The 25,807-nt window shown below is 36.0% G+C and overlaps 2 protein-coding genes across 10 annotated transcripts; both read left to right on the top strand.

Moving 5' to 3' along the window:
• Nucleotides 1-3,591: 3,591 nt before the first annotated feature.
• Nucleotides 3,592-13,343, top strand: LOC131021511 (protein phosphatase 2C and cyclic nucleotide-binding/kinase domain-containing protein). 5 transcript variants are annotated; one of them, XM_057950740.1, is made up of 16 exons: nucleotides 3,593-3,812; nucleotides 4,367-5,479; nucleotides 5,886-6,017; nucleotides 6,127-6,357; nucleotides 6,458-6,583; nucleotides 7,925-7,987; nucleotides 8,210-8,292; nucleotides 9,754-9,985; nucleotides 10,085-10,401; nucleotides 10,597-10,684; nucleotides 10,757-10,823; nucleotides 11,037-11,314; nucleotides 11,401-11,466; nucleotides 11,588-11,718; nucleotides 12,418-12,571; nucleotides 12,652-13,343. In XM_057950740.1, exons 2-16 carry the CDS (start codon nucleotides 4,445-4,447, stop codon nucleotides 12,895-12,897), a joined length of 3,249 nt encoding a protein of 1,082 aa, XP_057806723.1. In that variant the 5' UTR covers nucleotides 3,593-3,812; nucleotides 4,367-4,444; the 3' UTR covers nucleotides 12,898-13,343. The 5 variants fall into 5 exon arrangements, 4 of the variants coding, with proteins under 4 accessions (XP_057806723.1, XP_057806720.1, XP_057806721.1 ...); XM_057950737.1 differs by having other exon boundaries at nucleotides 4,299-5,479; XM_057950741.1 differs by having other exon boundaries at nucleotides 3,801-3,982; nucleotides 4,299-5,479.
• A 1,959-nt stretch (nucleotides 13,344-15,302) lies between these two features.
• Nucleotides 15,303-25,569, top strand: LOC131021510 (uncharacterized). 5 transcript variants are annotated; one of them, XM_057950736.1, is made up of 11 exons: nucleotides 15,315-15,710; nucleotides 15,950-15,996; nucleotides 17,912-18,062; nucleotides 18,199-18,288; nucleotides 18,355-18,463; nucleotides 18,636-18,740; nucleotides 18,867-18,995; nucleotides 21,371-21,420; nucleotides 21,643-21,740; nucleotides 21,888-22,172; nucleotides 24,856-25,569. In XM_057950736.1, exons 3-11 carry the CDS (start codon nucleotides 17,945-17,947, stop codon nucleotides 25,342-25,344), a joined length of 1,473 nt encoding a protein of 490 aa, XP_057806719.1. In that variant the 5' UTR covers nucleotides 15,315-15,710; nucleotides 15,950-15,996; nucleotides 17,912-17,944; the 3' UTR covers nucleotides 25,345-25,569. The 5 variants fall into 5 exon arrangements, with proteins under 5 accessions (XP_057806716.1, XP_057806719.1, XP_057806715.1 ...); XM_057950733.1 differs by having other exon boundaries at nucleotides 15,303-15,710; nucleotides 18,199-18,463; XM_057950732.1 differs by having other exon boundaries at nucleotides 15,316-15,710; nucleotides 15,928-15,996; nucleotides 18,199-18,463.
• Nucleotides 25,570-25,807: the final 238 nt, after the last annotated feature.

Here is a 25,807-nt window from a genome sequence, read left to right as displayed (position 1 = left end):
TCTGCAGAAGCAAATGCAGATTTCTTCAACGGATTTCTGCGGTAGACGTCGTAATCTTTCTTCGACGGATTCCGGTCGGCGGCGTCGGAGATTTTGAATCCGGAATCGGAGGCCGCCGGAGAAGAAGAAGAAGAAGATTTCTTGAGAGGATTTCTGCGATACGCAATCACATCTGATCTTTCCCACCAATCGCGGCCGCGGAAGGGCCGCAGAGCCTCCTCCCGGAGCAGCGACAGCCTCTCGTCAACCACCGGCGGCGGCTCCTGCGGCGGCAGCGGGGGGGAGGCGACGGCGATGGTGACGGCCTAAACCGTTGAAATGGGGCCCACCTGCATTAAAATTAAAAAAAAAAAATCACAGACGGCGTTTGGGGCCGTCAAAACGCGGGGGTGGATTTGTTTAAAATTAGCCACGTTGAGGTAGTAAACAGCGCTTACCCTGAGTATAGGGTTCTATTTGCGATAAGGGCCCCAACGTTGGGGTTGGATTTGGTACTTAACCCTTTTTTAAATGGGTGTCTGGATACACAAATAATAAAATCGGTTAACCGAATCGGTTATTGGGTAACCGAACACCTAAATCAGTTCCAGAACGATTATTAAAAATGGGCGTAAATCGATTTCAAGTAACCAAAATTTTCGATTCAGATAACCGAACCCGAATCGATTCATAGGCCTAAATGCGAATATGATGTCAAATGTGCGTGTGTTGGCCAATCGGTAAGGCCTTAATGTCTAAGGCCAAAGGTCTTGGGTTCGAGTCCCATGTGGCACGACCTTTAAATTTTTTTTAGGGTTAATTTGCTCTAAATTCACCAACTTTCCACGATTTTGAATTTAAACACGAGCTTTCAAATCTGCCTGACAATACTCAACCTTTGCACTCATTTTAATTTTTGGCCCGAATCTAATTGAGCTTAAAATTTCTTCTGATGTGGCAACTGGAAAATCCAACGTGGCTCCATCGTCCGGTGAATGAAACTACACCGTTTCTGACTCCATAAAACTACGTCGTTTTTTGTCCAAATTTCAAGTTTTAAACTAAATGACCCCTAATTCATCTTCATTACACCTTTTCTTCTCTTTCGACTCAAAGTCTGTGGAAAATGGAATCTTCTCCCCCACTTTGCCACCACCAGATCGAAGCGGCGATGTAATGTCCTACCTCACTTTTTCTTTTCATTTTCTTGGTCTTACGATTTTTCTGACATAGGGTTATATGCTTATAGGATGGAAGATGTAAATTCTTCCAATGGATTGACCAAAGACCAAGTTTACTTCAAAGAAACTACATCGCTAAATTGAAAAGAAAGAGAGATGAAGCTCGCGAGCAACTCCAGATCCAAACATGCTTGGCTAGAGAGTATAAGCAGTCGGAGGACGATGCTTGAGACAAAGCTGGGCATATTACTGTTTTGTACCACGAATTGGCGGCCTTGAAAGCCAAGCGTTGGTGGATGGAGAAGTTTGTGACAATGGCTATGCTACTATTGGTGTTGGTTATTGTGATAGTTTCTTAGATTTGTTGGATTACCTAGATAGGACTAGATGGAAATTGTAGTATGTGGTAATTGTATTAAAATTGGCATCAATTTTCAATGGAAGTATGCTTTTCTGAATTTGGCATGAAGTATGTATCATTTTCCTGCTTATTCTTATTCAAAATCAGAACTTTAAAGTAAAAGACACTTCTTGAACATTGAAACTAAAATTTGAATTCATAAATATTTTAGTAGCATAAACAATCTTGTGTTCAAACTAAACATAAGATACAAATCTATTGTCTTCATAATCTGATATAGCTCCACCTTGGTCATCCCCCACAACAACATCATCATTTGTCTGGCCAATGTATCTTCCAATATCATTGAAGGTATCTCTGTCAATTCTAACATCCCTACGGCATGAAAGGTATTCCTCATCCTCATCAGCTAATTCTCTGTCACTTAATTAGGCTATCTTCTGTTTCCTCCCCATCTCTAGGAGCATAATCATCATCATTGTCATCCTCACTCACATTTTGCATCTTACTGACCCTTTCACTCTCAGTCACTCTATCAACTTGCTTCTCAAAAACCTTCATACTCTCCTTTTCATTAACCTGCTCATGAATTTTTTCAGTCATTAGTTCATCTATACTTTCACTAACCTTCTTAATAACCTTCTCAACATGTTTATCACTAGTTTTCTCCTTAACTTTTTCATTAACTGTCTCCCTCACTGTCTCAACAACCTTCTCCTTGCCCTTACCCTTCTCAGTTACTTTCTCCTTACCCTTTGATTTCTTTGTAGGCCGCTGGACCTCAGGGCTATCCTCATTGCATCCAGGTTATGACTTAGTTCATTGCCAACAACCATATTACCCTCTCCCATAGGTAATGCAACCTTCTTACAACCCTCAACATATACCCTAATATGTCTACGAGTTGGAGTCATATGATTTAACATAGCTAGAACATCAGAGTCGTCCTCAACTAAACTAAAAGAACCTTCATTCGGCCCCTTGAACCAAATATATTCTCATGACTCATATCTTAATTTCTTAATTTCATCCAATACGTCGAAGTACCCAAACAAATCGGTATCCAACCCACTACGACATTCCACAGCACCCGCACAATACTCTTCACCTCCATTAAATTCATGAAAGCTACCACCATGTTGTATAAAAAGTCTAAAAGAACTGCAAAATTGGCAATGCAAGAAAAGGAAGAGCTAAATAAACTTATGCAGACAATAAATTCAGTAAGTTTCAACGAAAGTGAAAATGGAATTACATGTCCGCCATCTTTTGTGCTTCTTCAACAACCTCTACCAAGAATCCATTTTTTTCAGCCCTAATTTGGAAATGAGGAAGTGAGTGTTAGGATGACAACGTTTTCAGCCTTTTTTGTGAAAATGCGATAGTTCTTTAATTACTAAATGCCATGTAATCAGTAAAATTATACAACTCGGAATAAAAGTGCACACGTCGGATAAGTATTACCACGTATTTGGCCGGAAAATTTCGACGGGCCAAAAATTAAAATAGGTGCAAAGGTTGAGTATTGTCAGGTAGACTTGAAAGCTCGTGTTTAAATTCAAAATCGTGGAAAGTTGGTGAATTTAGAGAAAATTAACCATTTTTTTATTTAATACTGTTAATTTATCCAAATATATATATATATATATATATAAATTTCTGCTACCTTTGGGATTCGAACTCAGGACCATAAATTCATCCAACAGGATTACGAATCAACCGTAGATCTTGATGATCTAAGGGCTGAAAATGATTCTTATTTTATATCTTAACAAATGCTCTTATTTTAGCCCTCCCCTATATATATATATATATATATATATATATATATATATATGTCAAAAAAATAAAATACTATGGGCATCGAATATCTCATCACCTCATCTTCTTTCAAATAATAATTAAATTTTTTGGTATTTTTGTAATTACTGAAAACACATAAATAATGTTTTTAGAATATGGCATTATTAATGAAAGTTATATTATGAATAAAAATTAAAAAAAAGAAAGAGGAAAGTAGGAGCAACGCACATGATGAATAAAAACCAGAAATTGAAAATGGAACCAAACATTCCGTAATGATTTACAAACTTGGGAATGCCAATGCGTTGCGGTCCATGTGTTGAGAAAGCCTGGCGTGGGTCCAGCATTATCCCCATCGCTCTCCAATCAGCAGCCCCACACCCACACACACACACACATGCACTGCTGCTACGTCTCCACTCCACATCCAGTCCTCTCTTCTTCATCTACTCACCATCATCTCCTTTCTCCACTCCAAACCACACTCTGTATGTATATCGCGCCTTCAATTTTACTCGATTAGGCGTCTTTTCTACTGTTACTAGTTTTTAACACGCTTTGTTTTGTCGTATATGAAGCTTGCTGCTTGTTTTATATTTAAGTGTTTCGGTTTGATGTCTAATTGCTTGGCGGAATACAGACTAGATCATGGAATCTGGTAGCGGTGGCCTGAATGCTTTTGATTTAATCAGCGTCGCGTAGGATGTTGATTTTCCTTGAATTTGGACTGTCGGTTTTGTTATGTAATTTAATTGGTATTTATGTAGTCCAAATTTTATGCCTATCTAAAGCTTAATTTCTGCTGCTTTTGCATTTTCCTTATAAACTCAATTCTGACATTTTTTTTATCCGTAGAGTGAAGAGGAAATGAAGTAGTATTGGTCTTGCTTACCTTCCAATTCGAATTTCTGTATTTTCCTGTATTCCCAGAATTGATTTTGATAGAATTTTGAATTTGATCTCGTTGACACCAGAAAAAGCTGGTCGGACATTTTCATTGCAAGTCCTGTTGTGAGGAACTGCTGTCGTGCTTTTGTTGCAGAATTCGGTATTCTGGAAACCTAATGCACCATCTTCTGGGATTTTGGAGACTTGAGTTGGTGGTTTGGAGTTCTGAGTGATGGGTTGTGTTTATTCTAAGACATGTATTGGTGAGTTGTGTGCCCCTCGAGATGTTAAGCTGGAACAAGGTGGAGCTGTAAAAACAGCTGCAAGTGAGATTGCAGTATTCTCGCCTCCTGGTTCTGATAGCGAAGGAGAGAAAGAAGATCAACTATATCAGTTTAGTTCAACCACTGATCATGAGGTGGGTATTACTCGACTGTCTAGGGTGTCAGCTCAGTTCTTACCTCCTGATGGCTCGAAGTTTGTGAAGATTCCATCTGGGGAATATGAATTACACTACTCATTTCTATCTCAGAGAGGTTACTACCCTGATGCTCTTGATAAGGCCAACCAAGATAGTTTTTGCATTCATACTCCATTTGGGACGAGTCCAGACGACCATTTTTTTGGGGTTTTTGATGGTCATGGCGAATTTGGAGCTCAATGCTCGCAGTTTGTGAAACACAAGTTATGTGAGAATTTGCTCAGGAATAGTCGATTTCACATGGATGCAGTCGAAGCCTGCCATGCAGCTTTCTTGACAACAAACTCCCAATTGCATGCTGATACGATAGATGACAGCATGAGTGGAACAACTGCAGTGACAATCCTGGTTCGTGGTAGGACGCTTTATATTGCCAATGCAGGTGATTCGAGGGCTGTTATAGGTGAGAAAAGAGGGAACGATATCGTAGCTGTTGACCTTTCCGTTGATCAAACACCTTTTCGTCCTGATGAACTTGAAAGGGTGAAGCTTTGTGGAGCTAGAGTTCTGACTTTGGATCAGATTGAAGGAATCAAGAATCCGTATGTGCAGTGTTGGGGAACTGAAGAAGATGATGATGGTGATCCTCCTAGACTGTGGGTCCAGAATGGTATGTATCCTGGTACAGCTTTCACAAGAAGCATTGGCGATTCTATTGCTGAGACCATAGGCGTTGTTGCAAACCCTGAAATTGTTGTTCTGGAGCTCACGCATAGTCATCCTTTCTTTGTAATTGCAAGTGATGGTGTCTTTGAGTTTCTTTCCAGCCAAACTGTGGTGGACATGGTAACTTATGTCTTCCTTTATCATACTACTCTGATTCACCTTCATTAATATATCGTGCCATGATTCATTATGTAACAATACTTTCAGTAACCACACGATCCTAGTGCAAATTAATTAATATATATGCTCATTTAATGTGCCTCTTTCACTATACATCATTACAAGAATTGTCCTAAATCAGTGTCTAATGCAACACTTTTGTTCCTTGATAAGGTTGGGTCAAAAGTTTAGAAGCCCTCTGATCCTTATCTTCAAAATTGAATAATCTCACAAACTTGTAGGAAAGGTCAAAGGTTCCATCACATCCAGCAAGTTCAAAGGAATTGTTATTTGTTGTTATTTAACACTGCTCTGTTCATTCTTTCCCCTCTCTACCACTGATACTTCCGTTTCGCCATTCATTCAGGTTGCCAAACATAAGGATCCGCGTGATGCATGCGCTGCAATTGTTGCTGAATCGTATCGTCGCTGGCTACAATATGAAACCCGTACAGATGACATAACAGTGATAGTTGTGCATGTCAATGGTTTAAATGATGTAAGAAGGGATTTACTGCCTTGTGTGACCTTCATTGTGATCCTAATGTTTCTGTTTTCATCTCTCTTACTTTCTAAACTCTTATTGATAACTTCATATGTACATGTAGACTGGATTTGGTCAATCAGCAGACTCAGATCCAATTTTAAGACCACCTTTACCTCAAGTTGTTGAAGCATCAGGATCTGATTCTCCATCTCTTATGAACTGGAGATCCAAAAATCAGCGTGCAAGGCATGATATATCTCGTGCACGACTCCGCGCTCTTGAAAGTTCTCTTGAGAATGGGCAAGCTTGGGTTCCTTCATCTCCAGCCCATAGAAAGACCTGGGAAGAAGAAGTAGATCCCTTCTGTGAATTTTCCTCCTATGCATAAATGTTCATCTTGCTAAAACACATTGTCCGGTGATCTCATTTAATATATAACCCATTCATGGCAGGCTCAAATTGAACAGGCGCTGCGCGACCATTTTCTCTTTAGAAAGCTTACTGATTCACAGTGTCAAGTTTTGTTGGACTGCATGCAAAGAATTGAGGTTGGAGCAGGAGACATAGTGGTAAAGCAGGTGATTCTCTTTTTAACTCCTAACCAATTCCTGGAGCAACAATCAAGAATTTCTATAGCTAAGTATTGGACTGATAGACTGTTGTATATAATAAGTTTTGCAATCTATCCTGCTCGGTGTATAAGAAAACCAACGCTCCCAGAAATACTTCAGTAAAATCAAGGCACCTGACTAGCACCTAGCACCTTGAGTGCTTAACCTTGGTGGTTTGGTACCCTATTCGCCATTAACCTGTTTTTGTACATGAAACATAATGGTCAAATTTTATATATGTAAATAAATCCTTTATATAAGCAAAAAAACAAAGAACTTCATTCCGAAAGTACGTCAAGCCAGGTGGTAGTAGGTGAAAATACTTTCAATCTGCAGAAGCTCATTCAGCACTACATTAAAATCCCTGTATAAAAGACATGTATGTGAAGTCCTAAGGCCCAGCTAGAATTAAACCATACCTTAGGTTGGGAATGCTTCGACAACATTGCTGGTGGGGGACTGCGTTGAGATGTTGGCAGCAAGTCAAAGACAGAAATAGATTAAGCTAGGAAGAAAGGTTTAGTTCCTGTCCTGATGATTTTTCAGTAGGTTTATTTTTATTTTTATTTTTTTAAAAATTGATAATACCCAGTGATCTGTTGTGATTTAGCTCTAAATGCCATCATTTCGGCTATTGTCTGGTTAAGACCAAAAAACAAAGTGAAAAAGATCTGGGTGGCACCTGGCAATCCATAACATGGTTAACGCCCTCTTAGTGACTGGGAGCTATTTAGCCTAATTCTTACAACCCAAAGAAAATTAAAGTGGATGAAGAAGGCATGGTTGGGTATCGTGCAAATTCGCACTCATTCTAATGGAGTTGTTAATTATATAGAAGGGCTCTATTTTATTTTATGAGGACTGAGGAGCATGTCTGCAGTATAATTTATTAGTCCAACTGAAATATGGTGCAATATCATATAGGTATAATAGGCAGTCATTTGTATGTTGCATTATTGTACCACTGTTTTAATTATTTTTCTGTGCGATCATGCTGCTTTTAACTGTCATCTCATATCATGCTGAATATCATCCACTCACATAGGTATATAAGGTTGTTATTTCTACATGGGGAAAACATAATGCTAAACAGCACTGTTTGAAATATTCTTTTCTGCAGATATCATGCTACTTTTAACTGATATCTTCTATTCTGCTGAAAGTCATCTATCTCCTGTCAATATTTTTTTCATTCATTCATAATCACATCTTGCCAAATGTTGACTGGTCTGTTTTTTGTTCTAGTTAAGTCTAGCACATATTTGAGTCTGTCGCTGCTCGTATAATTTACTAATTTGGATTTTCCAGGGTGGAGAAGGTGACTGTTTTTTTGTTGTTGGTGATGGGGAGTTCGAGGTCTTGGCTACTCAGGTGAATTTTCTCTCTATATGGTACTGAGGGAATCAGATTTGTTATTGGCTGATAAATAAGCCCTATCATTGCTACTAGACTTTTGGTCTATATAAAAACCACGAACCGGATATCTTGATTTTCTTAGGGTTTCACTCTCTAAAGAAATCAGTTGGCAGTTTTTCCTGGTTATTTTTTGTTCAATATCTTTGTGAATCTTCTCACTCGAAGCTTATATGCCAGGAAGAGAAAGATGGCAACGTGCCCAGAGTGCTACAGCGCTACACTGCTGAAAAGTTATCTTCCTTTGGGGAGCTGGCACTGATGTGAGATGTCATCTACCTCTTCTTGTTTCATACTAAAATATAATCAGTAAATTGCTCTTTTTGTTTTTTAAGTTAAGGCTTAATATAGGATTCAGCCAGCCAAAACTTGATCATTTTTTTAGTTAGAGTATGCATATCAGCCTCTTTTGTTTATAGTGTCTTCTCCCTGTAAGACTTATAATTCTTCCCTCTCTGATAGTGAGTAGATAGTACCAGTTTTAACAATATGGCTTTTGTTTGTGTTAGTTGCAAATTGCTGTTCAATCTACCATGTTTTGTAGCATGCTGTATTAACTGTATGAATCCCTCTCGCTGTGGAAGCCATAAAATCCTTTCAGTCCTTATTGTTCTCCCTTATTTAACCAACTATATTTCAGTAAGGATCATGTCATGATCTTTTCAATAATCAAATTTGTCCATTTTATTACCTTTATCCATGTCATCCTCATCCTTGTCCTCAAATTTAGTGTTCTCTGATGATGAATCTCACCCTGCCTGTTTTATGTAATCACAAGATGATGAAAATGGAACTTCATGCATTTATTAGGATAAAAGGGAACATAACACAGATGCAGAGATGGATTCAGAGTGTTTATTGATATACTAATAGAGTAAAGATGGGTATTGCAGAAAACTCAAATAGAAATATCAATTGAATAGGAATCCTCTCACGAGGCCAACGGAAAACTCTTCGTTCCAGAACTCACAAAGATCAAAGACACGCTCCTAACTTACTGAAGTGCTATAAACAATAAAACCCTAGTTACTAAGCCCATGCAAATCGTGAGCCAGACCCAAACAAATAATAATGATAAATACTCTAATAATAACAGAAATAATCAGATTCAATAATAATTAACGACTGCATGCTCCCCACATGCATAAATCTTCAATGGACAACGACTGCTATCATATACAATCAATGAGGGGTTGAGTTTGAGAGATCTGGTGTTGTTGCCAAAGCATGTGTCATATTCTGAAGAGTTCTTAGACTGAATTCCTCATAAGGATTCTAAACATGAATTTGTAGAGAAGTGAGCTGATGAGCTGAAATTTTGATATTAAATCCTAAATTCCTAATATTTTGAGCAAAGTAAAAAAAAAGAAAATCCACATTAATCTTTACTGGGAAGCATATAGTGGGTGCATGTGGAACATGACAGTATCTTAGTTGAATACTTCATATGATTCTCATTTGATTGTTATTGGCCCTAGTTATGTAGTTTGAAAATAGGTATTATAAAATAATTAGAATGAATAAATACTTCTGTATGGAATGTGACACAAGATTTCCACCAAGGAGAGATAATGAAAGTGCTTGCCCAAGGAATATGGGTAATGTATCCTATTTCAATTGAATGTAGTCAATAGATATTTTGTTGTTTTTATGTTGCAAGCTACTGATGCAATAAGTTGATTTCATCACTTAGATTGTGTGCTTTTCAATGTGTTAAATTGCAGGTACAACAAGCCACTCCAAGCTTCTGTTCAAGCTGTGACCAATGGAACTCTATGGGCACTTAAACGAGAAGATTTTAGAGGAATTCTCATGTCTGAGTTTTCGAATTTATCTTCGTTGAAGTTACTTCGATCAGTAGATCTTCTTTCACGGCTGACAATCTTACAGCTGAGTAACATTGCAGATTCACTTTTAGTGGTGTCTTTTTGTGACGGTCAGAAAATAGTTGATGAGGTACATTCTTCTTTCCTTTTTTTTCCTTTCTAAGAATAATTGTGCTTTTTTGTTGCATCTCTCTCACACACACATATTCTATTTGATTCATCTATGCAGAATGAGGACCTCTTGGGCTTGTATGTCATACAAAAGGGAGTAATAAAAATTACTTGTGAGATGGATTTGGTAAAAAGTGTCAATCTGTCGAGTCTCATCATGCCTGCAATTGAGAAGCAGGATGATGGTATGTCTGGTAAGAGCTTTTCAGTGGAGAAGAATGCAGGCAGCTATTTTGGAGAATGGACACTTCTGGGTGAGCGTATCACTTCTTTGAGTGCTGTTGCTGTGGGAGATGTGGTTTGCTCTGTATTAACAAAGGAGAAGTTTGATTCAGTTGTTGGCCCTCTGACAAAGCTTTCTCAGGATGATCATAAGTATGCCATCAGTTTCTCAAAAAACTTGGCTCATTTTATGCAACATTTAGCTGTCCATAGATGATATCTAGATTTCTGCAGATAGAAGACCTGTTTTCTTATTTTACTAATCATTTTGTATAGAATTTGATGGTCATATTTATTTATGAGGAACTCATAAAATCGTCAACTGAAGATTTGCCTATAAATTTATAGGTCAAAAGAATATTCAAGTAGTTTATCCCCAGAACCTGTAAAAGATTTGGATAGATCAACCATAAACAAGATTCAACTTTCTGATTTGGTAAGAGGCAAATATTTTTCTTTTCTAATGAATTCTAAGGAAGACAATAATTATACATTATCTTTTTTCCAGGAGTGGAGAAATTATTTGTATTGCACAGATTGCAGTGATATTGGCCTTGTACGTGTGCCGGACTCAGGTTAGTTTTCTGCACTCTGTTTTGCATGTTTAGCATATTACCAAGGTTTGTGATATCAGTCTGGAGTTCCCCCTGATGCTCATTGTCCGCTAGTTTACATTATTTTTTATTTAAACCGGCTTAATTTGGAGCCTATATGAAATTTCCCTGTATAGGCATGCTAAGGAAGAATTTTTGTGAATGCACTTAAAAGTAATACATTTTCATTTGCAGAGAAGTTGCTTACCTTAAAAAGATTCTCAAAGCAGAATGTTAGGAAACTTGGTAAAGAAACAACGGTACTGAAGGAGAAGAACCTATTGAAGTCTATAAGTCAGTCTGTTTTTGTGCCTCAAGTTGTATGCACTTCTGCCGATGAATCATATGCTGGCATACTTCTCGATACTCGTATTGCTTGCTGTATGACATCAATAATTCACAGCCCACTGGATGAAACATCTGCACAGTTTTGTGCTGCCTCTGTTGTTCTTGCATTAGAAGGTTTACACAAGGTGGGCTAGACCAACAAACACGATTTCCTGACCAGAAATTCTTCCTTATGTTAATTATGTCTTTGTGTATGGTGTTGATGTTTCAGATTGGCATTCTCTATCGAGGAGTATCCCCTGATGTTCTGGTGTTTGATCATACAGGATATATACAGGTTGGATGATATATTATTTCCAGATTCATTAGATGTCATTTCTTTAAGGAAATATTGCCACTTGGCATCTTTGAGTACTTTTTGAGTGAAGTCATACTGAGTTTGCTATATATCAATCTAGCTAGTGGATTTCAGATTTGGGAAGAAATTATCTTGTGACAGTTCTGAAAGAACATTCACAATTTGTGGTATAGCTGATTCTCTGGCTCCTGAAATAATCCAAGGGAAAGGCCATGGCTTCCCTGCTGACTGGTATGTCAATTAGATTAGATTTTTAACTACAACTGCTATAAAAAAAGTTCTGTGTAACAGTGAAATGTTTATTCTTGTGAGTAACCCTATTCGAAGATGACAGCCTAATATTCCTTTTAGGCCTCTCATTAGTTGGTGTACTGCCATGTCTATGATATTAGTTCATCTGGTATGTTTGCACCTTCTATGATGTACTAGCAAGTATATAAATAATCTAATACGCTATAGTCAAATATTATAGCTCCCTATATCTTATTGTTCTGTAATTATTTGATCACTATCATATTGAGAAACTGGTGTTGTATCATTTCAGTCGGAGTTCTTAGCATCAGTTATCAGTTATATCATTATCATTGTTTTAATATTATAAACCCCGACTTCTTGAAGTACTACAAATTTCTACTGTAATCAAGACTAACTTGATGAGGCTGTTATCTCCTGCACTTGGTTTGTTAAGTTAAGAAATTAGTTCTTTCTTTGTAATGGAGGGATCCAGGTTCTCTTTGTTTAAATTTGAACATCTCAGTATTGCCCCCATTTTGGATGTTTAGATACCCTTTATCAACGTATACTTGCATGTCATCTGGCATTCATGAGCTTTAATGCGTGGATTATGCTGATGACTGATTAATATTGTACAACTGCTAATAAATCATATTGGTCATCCTAGGATTCTCTTTAACTATCCTAGTTTTGCAGGTGGGCAGTGGGAGCTTTGATCTACTTCATGCTGAAAGGTGAAATGCCTTTTGGATCCTGGAGAGAGAGTGAGCTCACATTCGCAAGAATTGTCAAAGGTCAACTGACTCTTCCACAAGATTTTACCAATGAAGCTGTTGATATCATAACTAAGGTTAAACCATCAATGTCATTTCCTTAGCTTTTGAACTAAGTGCACAAGAACATCAATTCTAACGATATTATATTAATCAGTTACTTGAAGTAGAAGAAAGTGCAAGACTTGGAAGTCAAGGCATTGACTCCATTAAAGCCCATCCATGGTTTCATGATATAGATTGGGAAGGACTAGCAGAACGCAGGGTCGTGGTTCCCTCTGATATTATCTTTCGTATAAATCAATACTTGGAAACCCATCCTGATGATGTTGTGACTACAGCATGTTCCCCTATCCGGGAATTTGAAGAACCTAACACGCTAGAATGGCTCGAGGATTGGTAGAGGAGCAGTTGAAAGTTTTGTGCTTCTGCCCTCTTCTATGGAGTTTGCAATTCGGCATAACTTGCTTGTAGTAAAGAACGTTCGGGATAAAGAGTCCCCTCTTCACATTATGGAAGTGATTACTAATCGATCAGTAAAAAGAGGAAAATTAGCTGCCGCTTGGTCAATTCAGGCAGGAGGTTAGTCATTAGAGTTCTCTACATGTTACTTTTGTGTATATGGTAGATATGTAAATGAATGAACTCTCTTTTGGGTTGCATACTATATAGAGTTGATAAAGTTTCTTCAAAATCATAAAATTATAGCCTTTTACGGAAGTTAATAGGTTTGTGTATCCTAGGTATTTATGATTGAACATACTTGAGGCATTGTTATTGTATTAACTAACTACAATGGTACTTTGCATATGTTAAATGCGATATGACATCTGTCGATGTTACCTACAATTGGAAATATCCTTTAATGTAGAATACATGGTACTCTGGTTTTATGGTAATTGATCATCGTTTTTCGGCAATGAATAACTATTACCACGATTTTGTATAATTATAGTCATAATTAAACAATTTCTCAAAGTTCATGAAAAGAAAAGTCAGAGTTGAGGCACAAATTGAAATTCGTGAAAGTTTAGGTATCAATTATAATTCATTCTTAAAATAAAAGTTCTTTAAATCTACGTGCGCAATTAAGTGTGGCGTCTAATGGTTTATAAATATGATTTTGGTAATGCAATTGATGTTATGGTTAGATATTGTGTTATGGAACATATATCTTTCTAAATTAACATTTGAACATGGTATAAAACAATCATATAATCCTGCCACCAAAAACATTTCTAGATCTAACATGCTTAAACTATTAGAAGACAAGCCAAAGAAAAAAAAATTGATACGAGGAAATATTTAATGCATTCAAACCATAGAGTTTCTATTTATTCAGATATTTTAGATTGATTGCTATCACAAAAATAATTATATGGGCATAACATGTCATTGGATAGATACTAGTTTGCTTCTTTAAAAATGTTTGATTGCTTTTAGAGAATTTGGAGATCCCCAATCTCCTCACAAGTAGCTTCGTTAATAATTCTTGTTTTATACTAATATCAATTGATTAATAAAAAAAATTCTATTAGTTTTGACAATGTTGCTGCCAACACTGCTAATATACCTAAACCTATATAAGCATGTGCTGCTTTGTTTGAGGGAAACATATTTGCATAGTATGTGTTCAAGATGCTATTTGGCTTTTTAATGATAAGGTTGAACCAATTTGAAATTTTATAAAAACTTTGCATAGTATAATGTCTATAACTAAAATATGGCAAAATTAAGGTCCTAAAAAAAATTCGTTATACAAAATTTATTAAGGATATTATCCATTCGTTGGAACTCAGTGCTGAATTCTACACTAGAGAATAAAGATTAGTTGTGTGATTTTTTAGAAGAGTATCTAAAGTAAATGTGACTTTGTTACCTATTTATTGAGATTTTTGCATGAATTTATTTAACTTATTGAAAGTTTTTGAAATTGCATCTGTTGACTTATTTGGTGTTTAACCTCTAACAAAAGATTATGCTTGTAAAACCAAAAATTTTAATTGTTTCTGATTTTAATTATGGGAACAATATCTAGCCACATAGATTTAATTAGCATACGTTCTGCGTTATTGTAATTAGGGTATATTTAATTTATTCATTCTTCAAGTATGAAACGACGTCATTCAAGATTAATTGGCTACATCAGCTAATTATAAGTCACGTAAGATTAAAATGTCATGTTTGTGGCCGGATACTATTTTCGTAAGTAAAATAAAAAATAATTAAAAGTTCGTGATTTTACAAGCAAAATCTTTTGTTAAAGATTAAAATCAGAATATACCCAAAGTTTGTGATTTTACAGGTAGAATATTTTATTAGAGGTTAAAACAAGAATATGCCCAACCCCCCAAAAAAAAATCCACTAAACATATGGGTCATCACCTTTACTTTTTTTTTTTTTTTTTTTTGATCGGATAAAGTTGTGTTAGATGTTAACAATTAGTTCTCCAAACACTCCAAGAATTCACCAAGCCCACCTTATCTCTCCAATCACCAAATTCGCTCCCAAGAGGGATCGAACCCGGGTCTCATCACTTAAGTGAGGACCCGGTGGCCAGGTGAGCTAAGCCCCCTGGTTATCACCTTTACTAGAAAGTCAAACAATTTTAATAAATCAAACAACTTTAATAACAAATCATTAACTTACAATTATTTTTTTTAAAATATGTGGACCACCATCTTAACTCAGTTAATTTATTTTTTCTTAATGTCTGTCCTCAAAAGAAATACCACAACTAATATTTTATTTAATACTAATTGAGACTTATATTTATTCATTTAACCCTGTGTCAGTACCCATGACCAAATAGCATCATTTAAAAGAAAAACACTGAAATCTGAAGAATGCATTATGATTTTATGCAAATAATTGAATGTTGCCTTGAAATGAAGCAATCTCCGGTTTTCCGGGGGACTCCCATTTATGACCTTACGCTGCTGAGTTGCAAACACTCATCAGCATCCAGACGCGTGTACTCACCAATCTAATTTAACTCCATCTACATTTTTTTATGTTTCTCTCTTTTCTCTTTTACAGTTACTGCAACTTTGCTTCTCTCGCATAAAGCTGGTAAAATTCCTGCTTTTGGTGCGCCAATTGATTCAATTTTTGGAGGGCTTTTTGAAAGCGCCAAGTTTTAGAACCAACCCATTTTTTTGGATTCGAGTTTGAATGATGAAATGTGGCGTTGGTGGGCCAAGCCATCGTGACAGGTATTCATGAGAAATACAATTTTCTTTCCTTTCATTAGCCATTCCTTCAGTTCAAAGAAATAGATAATATTATTGTGTTTACCCATATTAACTGTGAATTCTTTAGTGCCCTTCTTATCATTTCTTGGATAAAGTTATATTCTTTATTGGAAATGGGGATGTCCTCTTTACTGCGATTTTTACACACACACACACATATAAATTCTTTGGTGAACAGGCTCGTATTCTTCTTGTTGCAGATTTGGGGATAACCATCCATTTTGACTGCATTTTCCAAGAGCTTCAAGTAAGCACCGCTCTCTCAGACTCTTATTTGAAATGGGTTCTTGTTTCAGACAATCTGATTTGATTAACTTGGCCTCTTTTTTGTCATTCACGCACACACGCGCAATTGCACAAACTATACTCAAGATTTCTTTGTTGTGTTGATCTTTGCTGTTTGATGAAATGTGGGATCTGAAATAATTGAACAGTTATTACTGATTTGCGATCTGAATATCTATAGGACCCCAATTCTGCAGATGGCCTGCGTCCGTTTTGCCACAACCATGATAGTGAATTATCTTTTATTAATTAAGTTTAGACTTTCATTTATATACGCTGGCTGGTAGGATTCTTATTTAGAGACTGTAATTCATGCTATACTATGTTATGGAGCAATTGAAGCCCTTTTGAGTTACTGCTAAAATATTCATTTTTCTATTAGCTCCTTTGCATTTCCTTGTCCTTACTTTATAGTCCTGCCGTCAAACTGAAATATTTGATGATGTTGAAGATATTAATAAGGTTATGTTCTCTTTGGTTGCAAATTTATCAGAAGAAAAGGAGCGATAAGAAAATATGGGAAAATTTTATCACATCCGCCTTTTTTTTATCTCGTTTTCTCTAGGGTGCAAAACATGGGAAAATATATCACATTAATACCCCATGATAACATTATCATGAATTGGACCGAAAAGGAGGTAAAAAGGGGCTGCCCGAAAGAATTTCCATGCTGCTCGGGGAAAATTATCCACTCTAGAGAACAACAGTGAAACATGGGTAAAAATATACGTTTTCCGCCATTTTCCATCAAAGAGAACGCACCCTCAGAGTTAAGTTGGCTTCTAGATTTAATTGGTTTCACACATAGATAAGTGTTAGTAATGCATTAGTGATTTGAAGAACCTTTGTCATTAAAGAAAAGACAATTGTGACTTGTCCTTTATTATATTTGATCCATGTTCATCAGATTGAGGAGAGTGTGTAATGGGGTGATTGCACATGCATTGACAGCTCTATTTGACTGTTGTCTATTGACAGGTGAGTACCTGGTTTTAGGGAAATGCCAATAGGTGTGTGTTTATAGATCTTACGCCGTCTCCAGTCCATAAATATGATATAGTACAACATCTACATTATGGTGTAAAAAATTTATAAGTTCCTCTCCGATTCATATATAGTCAAAGAGGAAGTTCCATTTATACCCTCTAATACCGTTTGATAAATAAAGAAAAAAGTTCAAGATGTTGGAGGATCCGCAAGCTGTTAATGTAAGATGTGTTTATACTCTGTTTTGTATTGGTATTCATCTTTAATCTATATTTATGCATATATCTAATGCTTTACTTGCTATCTTATGAAATATATTTACTTTTGTAATTAATATGTAGTTATTGTATGACATGCTAATGGGGATGGATTTTATGTTTAGCATAAAAGTTAGATAAGTAAATTGTATCGGAACACTCATGTGAAATAAAGAGATACAATTTTATTGAAAAATGTACAATTAAAGGAGAGCACATTAGAATCACCAAAGCAATATCGATGCTGCATTATTCAAATGTTATTTTAGTGACTGAAATGGAGTTCTGTCTGGTATAAGATGTAAATTGTTGCCCTTATTCAGAGTCTTGCAACAAATTGGTTCGATGTTGCTGTGCCAGAATCGATGCTGCATTGCTCAAATGTTATTTTAGTGTCTGAAATGGAGTTTTGTCCGGTATAAGATATAAATTGGTTCAGTGTTGGAGTTCTCCTTATCCTTATCTCCAGCATCTGTACTTGTCCTTCTTTCTATTCTGGAATCACTGAATTGGAGTCTTGTTATAGTTGTTTGCTATGTTCATGTTCCCACTGAAAACTAATTTTCTTTTCAAGTCAGTCCTATGTTGTCAACTAGGAATTTGATAACTGTCTAATTGGAGATTTATTTGCAGGGCCTATCCTAGTCTTTGGGAACTTCTGGGGCCATGGCAAACCAAAATCTCTCGGACATTTGTTGTTATTACTGTTCTGAAATGGATGACATTTTTTCTCGTCTCATAAGCTTAACTTCTTGTATAACACGTCGAGCAATTGAATTTATTGGTGAGCTGTTTATAGCATTATAATTTTTTGCTCGCAGTTGCCAAGATAATGATTTTGTCATCTTTCTTGTACGTCGCATGCAATTTTGTCTAACTTCCCACTTCAACCTGGCCTTCTGTGAACATTGTACTTGCAGAGGATATTGTGTTGAGGGATGTAGTTCGATTGTTAAGAGATTCAGAAATCAATTCTTTTTGCAAACAACCAACATCTGGAACGTGCACTGGTAAACAAAATTTGGCTCTTGAATATGCATCTTCTTCAAGAGATTGTAACTCCAGTACAAGCTTAGGCTTTCTTGACAGAGATGCCATATATCTGGAGGATATATCATTCATCAGTTCAGGATCAGAAATTGTTAATAGAAATTACTCTAGGGGTGTCCACTTCGTTTTTAAAGGGTAAAGCTACTGCCACAATGCTTTCTTTATTGAATCCTTAATGAATGACATTGCTCACAACCAGTATAATACAGAGTTAAATCTAGCCTGGTTATCGTGATATTGTATAACATTTTAATCTGTTAACGATGACTTTACCATTTAAACTGCCTGTTGCTATTGCTGTTTGTAGGTTGACGCTCCCTATCTTTTTTTTTGAATTTGCTTGGAGGTCAGCAATAGCAACATGGAGATGTATAGGTTATCATAAGGGATGTATTCATGCTCGTATGCAGAGGTGAAAGGATCATGTTTTTTATTTTCCGAAGTACTTTTATAGTTGTAGGGAAGTATTCCCTTTAATTGTTATAGCTGTATTTGTTTGTTCTGTGTGTTTGTAACCTTCATTCTGCAATTTTTCCAGTATTGTATCACGAGTTCTGAGGACTTTGCATGGGTCTTCTGATGACATTGGGTGGTTACAAGCTGCTCCTGAAATGGCTCCAGTTGAGGATGGATCAGCTAGATTCCTAGAGCTGTTACAAGAAACTAGGTACCACAGTATGAAGTTCAAAATCATTTATCCTTGATATGGTGTGATTTTTCTTTTTTCCATTTTTTAAAAAATTTTATACAAGTAAAATATCACTGAGTTGCCAATTAAGTTTGAAAGAAGGAACATAATTAGTCTTACCCCGTTTGGAGTCATTTGAAATGATACGTACTGAGATAATTGTTGCATGCTCTGCCAAATTCCATGGCCATTATCATTTGTTATTCTTTCATATGCATAAGCCTTGTACTGGTTGATTACATGAAGTTGCTCCAGTTAAAAAATCCGTTGCTGACTTTTATTTTTCATATTTGATGTGTTTCATGTCAAGTTTGACAAATACCAAAGAGCCACACAGAAGATATATATCGCGAGAGATGTGGTCATGGTAATTAATTCTTATGGAGTAAAACATGTGGTCATACTTATATCAGCATAGGGGTTTAAGTGAATCACATATCAGACAAAATACCAAAGACAAAATGTGAAAGCATTTTGTGTGCCTCTGTTATGTAGTATGTTTAATGTTGAAAGCATTTTGTCTGACAATTTATTAAAGCCAGTGAATCACATATCAGATATCTGGCTTGAGTGTTTCACATATCAGATATCTGGCTTAAGTGAATCATTTAATGCCACTTACTTGCTTAATGTTTTGAACATCTTTTTCAACCAAAACCAAAGCAGTTAGTACTTTCCGTAATTACCATATATTTGATGGACAATGGTGGGATATTAATAAACTGAAGTTACGTCATATGCACTGAAGAATCTGATTGGAAAATGACAATTCAAGAACAGGAAGAAGAAAATAAATAGCATACTTCTTGAAGGACTGAGGAAACAGAGTAGGAGAAATAGCAAGGTGGTGTCTAGTTAGAAATCTAAAATGATCTTCTATATATTTCATATCTTCAATGCCTCTGTTATGTAGTATGTTTAATGTTGAAAGCATTTTGTCTGACAATTTATTAAAGCCAGACCGGACCATTCAAAACTCACCACAGTCAAAGATCATTTAAATAAACATAGATTTATGCAAAGTAGGGTTAAGAAAAAAGAATCATGTCTGCCTGTGAACTGTGAAGGGTCTATCATATATTAAATGTCTCTTCTTGTCAGGACAAAAGCTCTTAGTTTAGGTCTACATTTGGTTGTCCTTGTGAATTTTCACAATTTTCCTGTTATCAATGTTCCACATAATACTCAAGTAAGGATCTCTTTGAATGCCTCATGGTTAATGGATTTTACACCTAGGTAAGGAGATATGGTGTAGGACAGCTTTCAGGTATACCTGCAGGTTTTTAGAATAATTAACAGGAAGGATGGACTTGAGGCTCACCAATCACCATTGAAAATCATTTTGTATATTTTCTTAAGCCTATGGTAGAATCAGTTGTAGAATTTTTCATTTTCCTTACCGAACAATGAAGCCGCAATAATGGAGTTGAAGAGAAGGGCTAGTATAGCTGCTGATAGTGTAACTCACTTAGTTGTACATTACTATTTTATGCTGTTTCACTTAGTTGGGTGGGTGGAAAAAGGATAGAGGAGAATATGTGTGCCAAATATGAAAGATGAAAAAAAATGTCTGAAAAATGAGAATTTCTAATAAATTAAATTTGAAAATATAGATGTTGCTCTAACAAACTGTTTCATAATATGAACTCTACTAGTTTAAATCATTTGTTAAAAATGAACGGGATATCGATGAAAGCATTAACATTAGGGAGAATCACATTTTTACTTATTTTATTTATTATAATTTGAAAATTTGAAGAGTTATTGAAGCCAATGCTGTATTTGTTTTAAATGCTCCGTAGAAGGTATTGCCGAAGATTTATTGGGATTGAAATTTGAAAATGGGTACGGATACGAGTTATATCTTATTTAGGAGGGATTTTGGTTTGTCACATCAGTTAACCATATTATAGATTATGTAGTATTTCTTTTAAGTAAAAAGAAAGATGGTTATAAGATCATGTTTTATTGGAGAATATATGTTGATGTGGTAACTTGATGCTACACTGTTGTTGATGCAATATAGGCCCTACACTTTTCTGATGAAGAGTCCATTTGTTTTGGGGAGTGATTTTCTGTTCACCAATTTAGTTTTGAAAGAATGAGGCGCTTAAGGCAATGTGAAAACACACATAAGTGTGAACCACCTTCCTATTTAGTATTTACTCACTTCTAATAGAGTCAAGTTTCCCTTCTTAAAATCCCGTTCGTTCAAATAAAATAAATTTAGGTCTCTGTGCATAATGTCATTTTATTTTTCCATCTATTGTTGGTTTATGAGATTTTGTCCTTGTATTTTCAACTTGGCAGAGCTACAACCAGATCACATGTATCTGTGTATGTATTGTTGTCAGGAATGGGGTGCACAAACTACCTGATTCTTTCGTCTACCTGCTGATTCCAGGTTTGACAAATTATGGTCTCTTGCAGTCTTTTATTTCTTTATTAGTGCTTGGTATAGGGTTTCAAACCTACCCATTCTCATTTTCTACCACTATCATACCCATATCCAATTCCCTTGAAATTACCAAGCACCCACACCCCCAACCCCCCCGGCGGCCGCTGCAAATAGCTAACTATGTTGTCTTCTGATGCTTCAACATTTCAATTTTGTGAAATGAGTCAGGACTTTTCAGCAATCATGGTCCCTTGTATTTTGTCAGCACCAAGAGGTTTTTCTCAAAGATGGGTCTTGCTTGCCATATTGCTAAAATTCACAGTGAGGTAATGCAGGTTTTCTTCTTCTCTTCTTCTTCTTCTTCTTTTTAATAGAATATGTAAGTGAAATTTCAGTGGTTGTCCCAGCTATTAACCTCATTTTTCAAGAATTAAGTGACAACTTTCTTATAATTGTTTTAATACCTTACTAAGGCATCAGTGGAGCACAATGCTTGGGAACTGAAACAATACATAGAGGAGTTATACTGGGGGTCTGGCAAACGTGTGATGTTGCTCGGTCACAGCAAGGGTGGAGTTGATGCTGCAGCTGCTTTGTCTATTTATTCACAAGAATTGAGAGACAAAGTTGCAGGATTGGCACTTGTCCAAAGTCCGTATGGTGGAACACCCATAGCTTCTGATATTCTTCGTGAAGGCCAGGTCGCTGACAAGGAAACCCGGAGGATCATGGAGTTTCTGATTTGCAAACTGATTAAGGTGAGGTTCTCTTTTTATGTAAAAATGTTAACGTTCATGTGTTGGAGACTTATGCAATATGAACTGGTGACACTGAGAGCTTGCCTTTTTGCATTAGCTACTCTGATTATGGTGGACTCACTCATGGTATTTTCAATCATACATTCTCTGTTATGCTACGTAATTGCTTGAAAACCTCAAAATATTTGAAACACATGCAGCTTAGAGCATTAATTAAATATAAACGAAGTTATGATAGGTATTTTAGACAAGTCCAATTACATATTCTATCATTTCACTTCAGATTATTTCAACAGAGGGTTTCATTAAATGATTATTACATGAAAGGCCTTGAGGATTGCTGAACTCTTAAGACATAATAAAAATGACAAATGTACTTTGTAGTGCTTGTACACTCCTTGAGAAGAAGTTACTTCAGTGCACTTATAAATTTTGTATCCTGGCTTATTTTGAAAGCCTACTTTGGGATTTTAAAGACTAACTAGTTATGAACTTATATTTTTATGTGTTTTCATATATTTGCTATTTTTCTATATGTTTTATTGTAGTATTTATGATTTTCATGTGTTTTTATATTTACACCTTGGTCTTACGGTCTTACGCCTCGCAGGGCCATTGGAAAACGCCTCGAGGAATAACACGCATTTTAAAACCTTGATGCCTCACGCTCTAGGAGAAACATTAGTAGTAAACATATTTAAACTTAATTTTGTACTCCTTTTGATAGAGTGAAGGGATTGACATAAAATAAGAACGATGAACAGAAAAGAAATCGATTGAAATAAATTATGAACAAGGAAAACAGGGAGAAAACACTCCTCTTGCAAGGCCCTACAGCGAGTTGTTGTCCCAGACTTCTCTTGCGAGGCCTACAACAGATGTTGTCCCTGAATAATACTAAAAACGATGATCCTAGCCCCAACTCACTAATAACTAGTATTTAAAGACCTAAAAACTTGAAGCCCATGTAAATAACTTGGAGCCCACACAAAAGCCTTATTCATCTCTTTATTCTAACCCTAAATAACTTAACCCTGAATAACTAAATAGATTAAGGAAATAAAAGACAACTGAGAATAGAAACATCAAATGATGAACGGTATCACCGTTATCTATATTTTTAAGGATAAGACTGAAATTTTGTCTATACGCATAGTTCGTATGTTTTCTTCTAGGAGAAGGGACAAAATGTAAAGGGAGAATTAGTCGGATAATATTTTGGCACTCTCAGATTGCATAAGCATTGTACAGACATTTAAAAATAAAAGGTGCTTATAAACACTAAGAATAATTAAGATTTTTTAGATAAGGAGAATAAATTTGTCAAAGTCTATGATGAATTTTACATTCTATCATGTAGTTTTTTTCAATTAATGTATTTTTGTATGTAATTCTTCATTTGAAAGGTTCATATTTAGATGAAAAATTGTGTTTTCTATGCAAACTGTCATTTGAACAAATAATACGTTGGAATCTCCTTATTCATAAATGCGAAGAAGTCATTTTAATGTTGCTGTTAATATGTTCTCTTACGCTACTTTTTTCTCATATTTTTGAGTGAGCTCCAAAATGTTTAGATTATCCGAAATGAAATGGTTAAAGACTATGGAAGATAGTACATGTAATGTTGAATTGGCCTCGGATAATGTTTTTTGTTCAAAGTGTAAATATATCATCCTATGCCAACTCTATAATCCGGATCAGCTGCTCTAGCTGCTACAGTTATACATTGCTTCATTTAACATATTTAGGTTTCATTCACTATTCCGGAATCTCTTACCCTATTTCTCCATGAAACGATTACGATCTGTATTGGAATCATAATTTAGCAACTTTTGGGGAGTGTTTCCAAAAACCAATATGTGCCTTTACTGTTATGACTAGACTTATAAATTTTGCGTAGTTGTTGTCTACTACTAAAAGGGGTAGTATTTGTAAGGAGTAGAAATAATAAGAAATTAGAAAGCAAAAAAATGTACCTGTACATGTGAAAATATGCTAAATTGGTTTAGGTTAAAGTATTGCAGAAAATTTGTATTGAATTACATATAACCAAACACAACTTGCTATTTTCAGATTTTCAGCCTTATTTTGCTTTGTACAAGAATGCAACATCAGTTTTCAAAGTTTTTACGAACACTCGTATGTGATTTAAGAATTACTACTACTTTAGAACCTTAGGGGGTTGTTTATTATACAGGATTGGCAATATACATGATTTTAGTATTTTTAATTTTCATCTCAAAGATTTCTGCAGTCCTAGCCCTTTCAACAGGATATGAATCGAGAAGTTATCAGAGGATATCCTAAGTTTCTAATCCATTTTAGTAACAATAGATTAGCCTACCTTAGTGTCGTTCTTCAATTTCTTGTAGTAGTAGTAGTAGAGTACCACTCACCAATGGTGTACCATGTGCGCTGTAATCAGTGAGCAGTAAGATCGAAATTTACCCTCAACTTTTGAAGGGAGATACATTTGCATTCTGGATGCATAGGAGCTGGTTATCTACTTCTGTAATTTGCAGGTGTTTGATTGTGCATTCAATGTATTTGCCTGTCATATATATGTATTGTGTGATATTTCTCTCTGCATTTTCAGATGTGATTTTATGGGCTGTTTTCTGCATACTTGGTTTTAAGGTCACGGTAATTGAATAATGGTTATGTTTATTCTTTTGTGAAGGGTGATATAAGAGCACTTGAGGATCTCACCTATGAGAAACGAAAGGAATTTATCCGTAAACACAAACTTCCCGATAATATTCCTCTCATCTCCTTCCACTCTGAAGCAAGTGTGGCACCCGGTGTGATTGCAACCATGTCGCACATTGCACAGGCAGAACTTCCCTGGCTACCTCGAATTTTAAATGAGGATGCAGATGACGCCATCTTTGCAGCACGGAAGGTGCCCGTCATAGTCCCAGTTTCTGCTGCCATGGCTCTCACGGCACTACACCTGCAACTAAGATATGGAGAGAAGAGTGATGGCCTCGTGACATGTCGTGATGCTGAAGTCCCAGGATCTGTTGTGGTGAAGCCCGATAAGAAACTCGACCATTCCTGGATGGTGTACTCTTCTTGGAAGAAAGAGCCCACTGAGCCCGATGCTTGTGAAATGTGCGAGGCTTTATTGACTATGCTCGTGGAGCTCGGAAAGAAAGCTTCAAAGTGAAGGTGTATTCTTCCTTTCTTTCAGCCTTGTGTTGTTTTCTTGTTAACTGACTGCTAGAAGTTGCACTTGCACATGAGTGTCATTCTTATCAAAACTTCATATTAGCTAACAGCTTTTGCATTGTATTGTTGACTTGATGTAATATTTAGAGTTGCAGTTTCCACTCTGATGGATAATCACTTATTTCCGGCCGTTGCTCTGATGTCAATTTGACTTCACAACCAATTCTCGATATTGTTATTTTTAGTTCACAATTGATCCTACAAAGAGGCAATAAGTAAATTATCCGTTTTGAGATAAGGAAAGCAAAATATACATACCACTATAAATAATACTCTTATTCATTTTATCTTATAACGTATGAGTGCATTAGATTAATTTTAGCTAATGCACGTTCACACAATGCAAAAGTGCAAAGATGCTAGCTAATGCACATGCACACAATGCAAAAATGCATAGCTAA

The sequence above is a fragment of the Salvia miltiorrhiza genome, chromosome 4 (genome assembly GCF_028751815.1).
Source record: "Salvia miltiorrhiza cultivar Shanhuang (shh) chromosome 4, IMPLAD_Smil_shh, whole genome shotgun sequence".
Lineage (NCBI taxonomy): Eukaryota > Viridiplantae > Streptophyta > Magnoliopsida > Lamiales > Lamiaceae > Salvia > Salvia miltiorrhiza.
The sequence above is the reverse complement of the archived record's forward strand: the minus strand, read 5'-3'. Positions and strand labels throughout refer to the sequence as shown.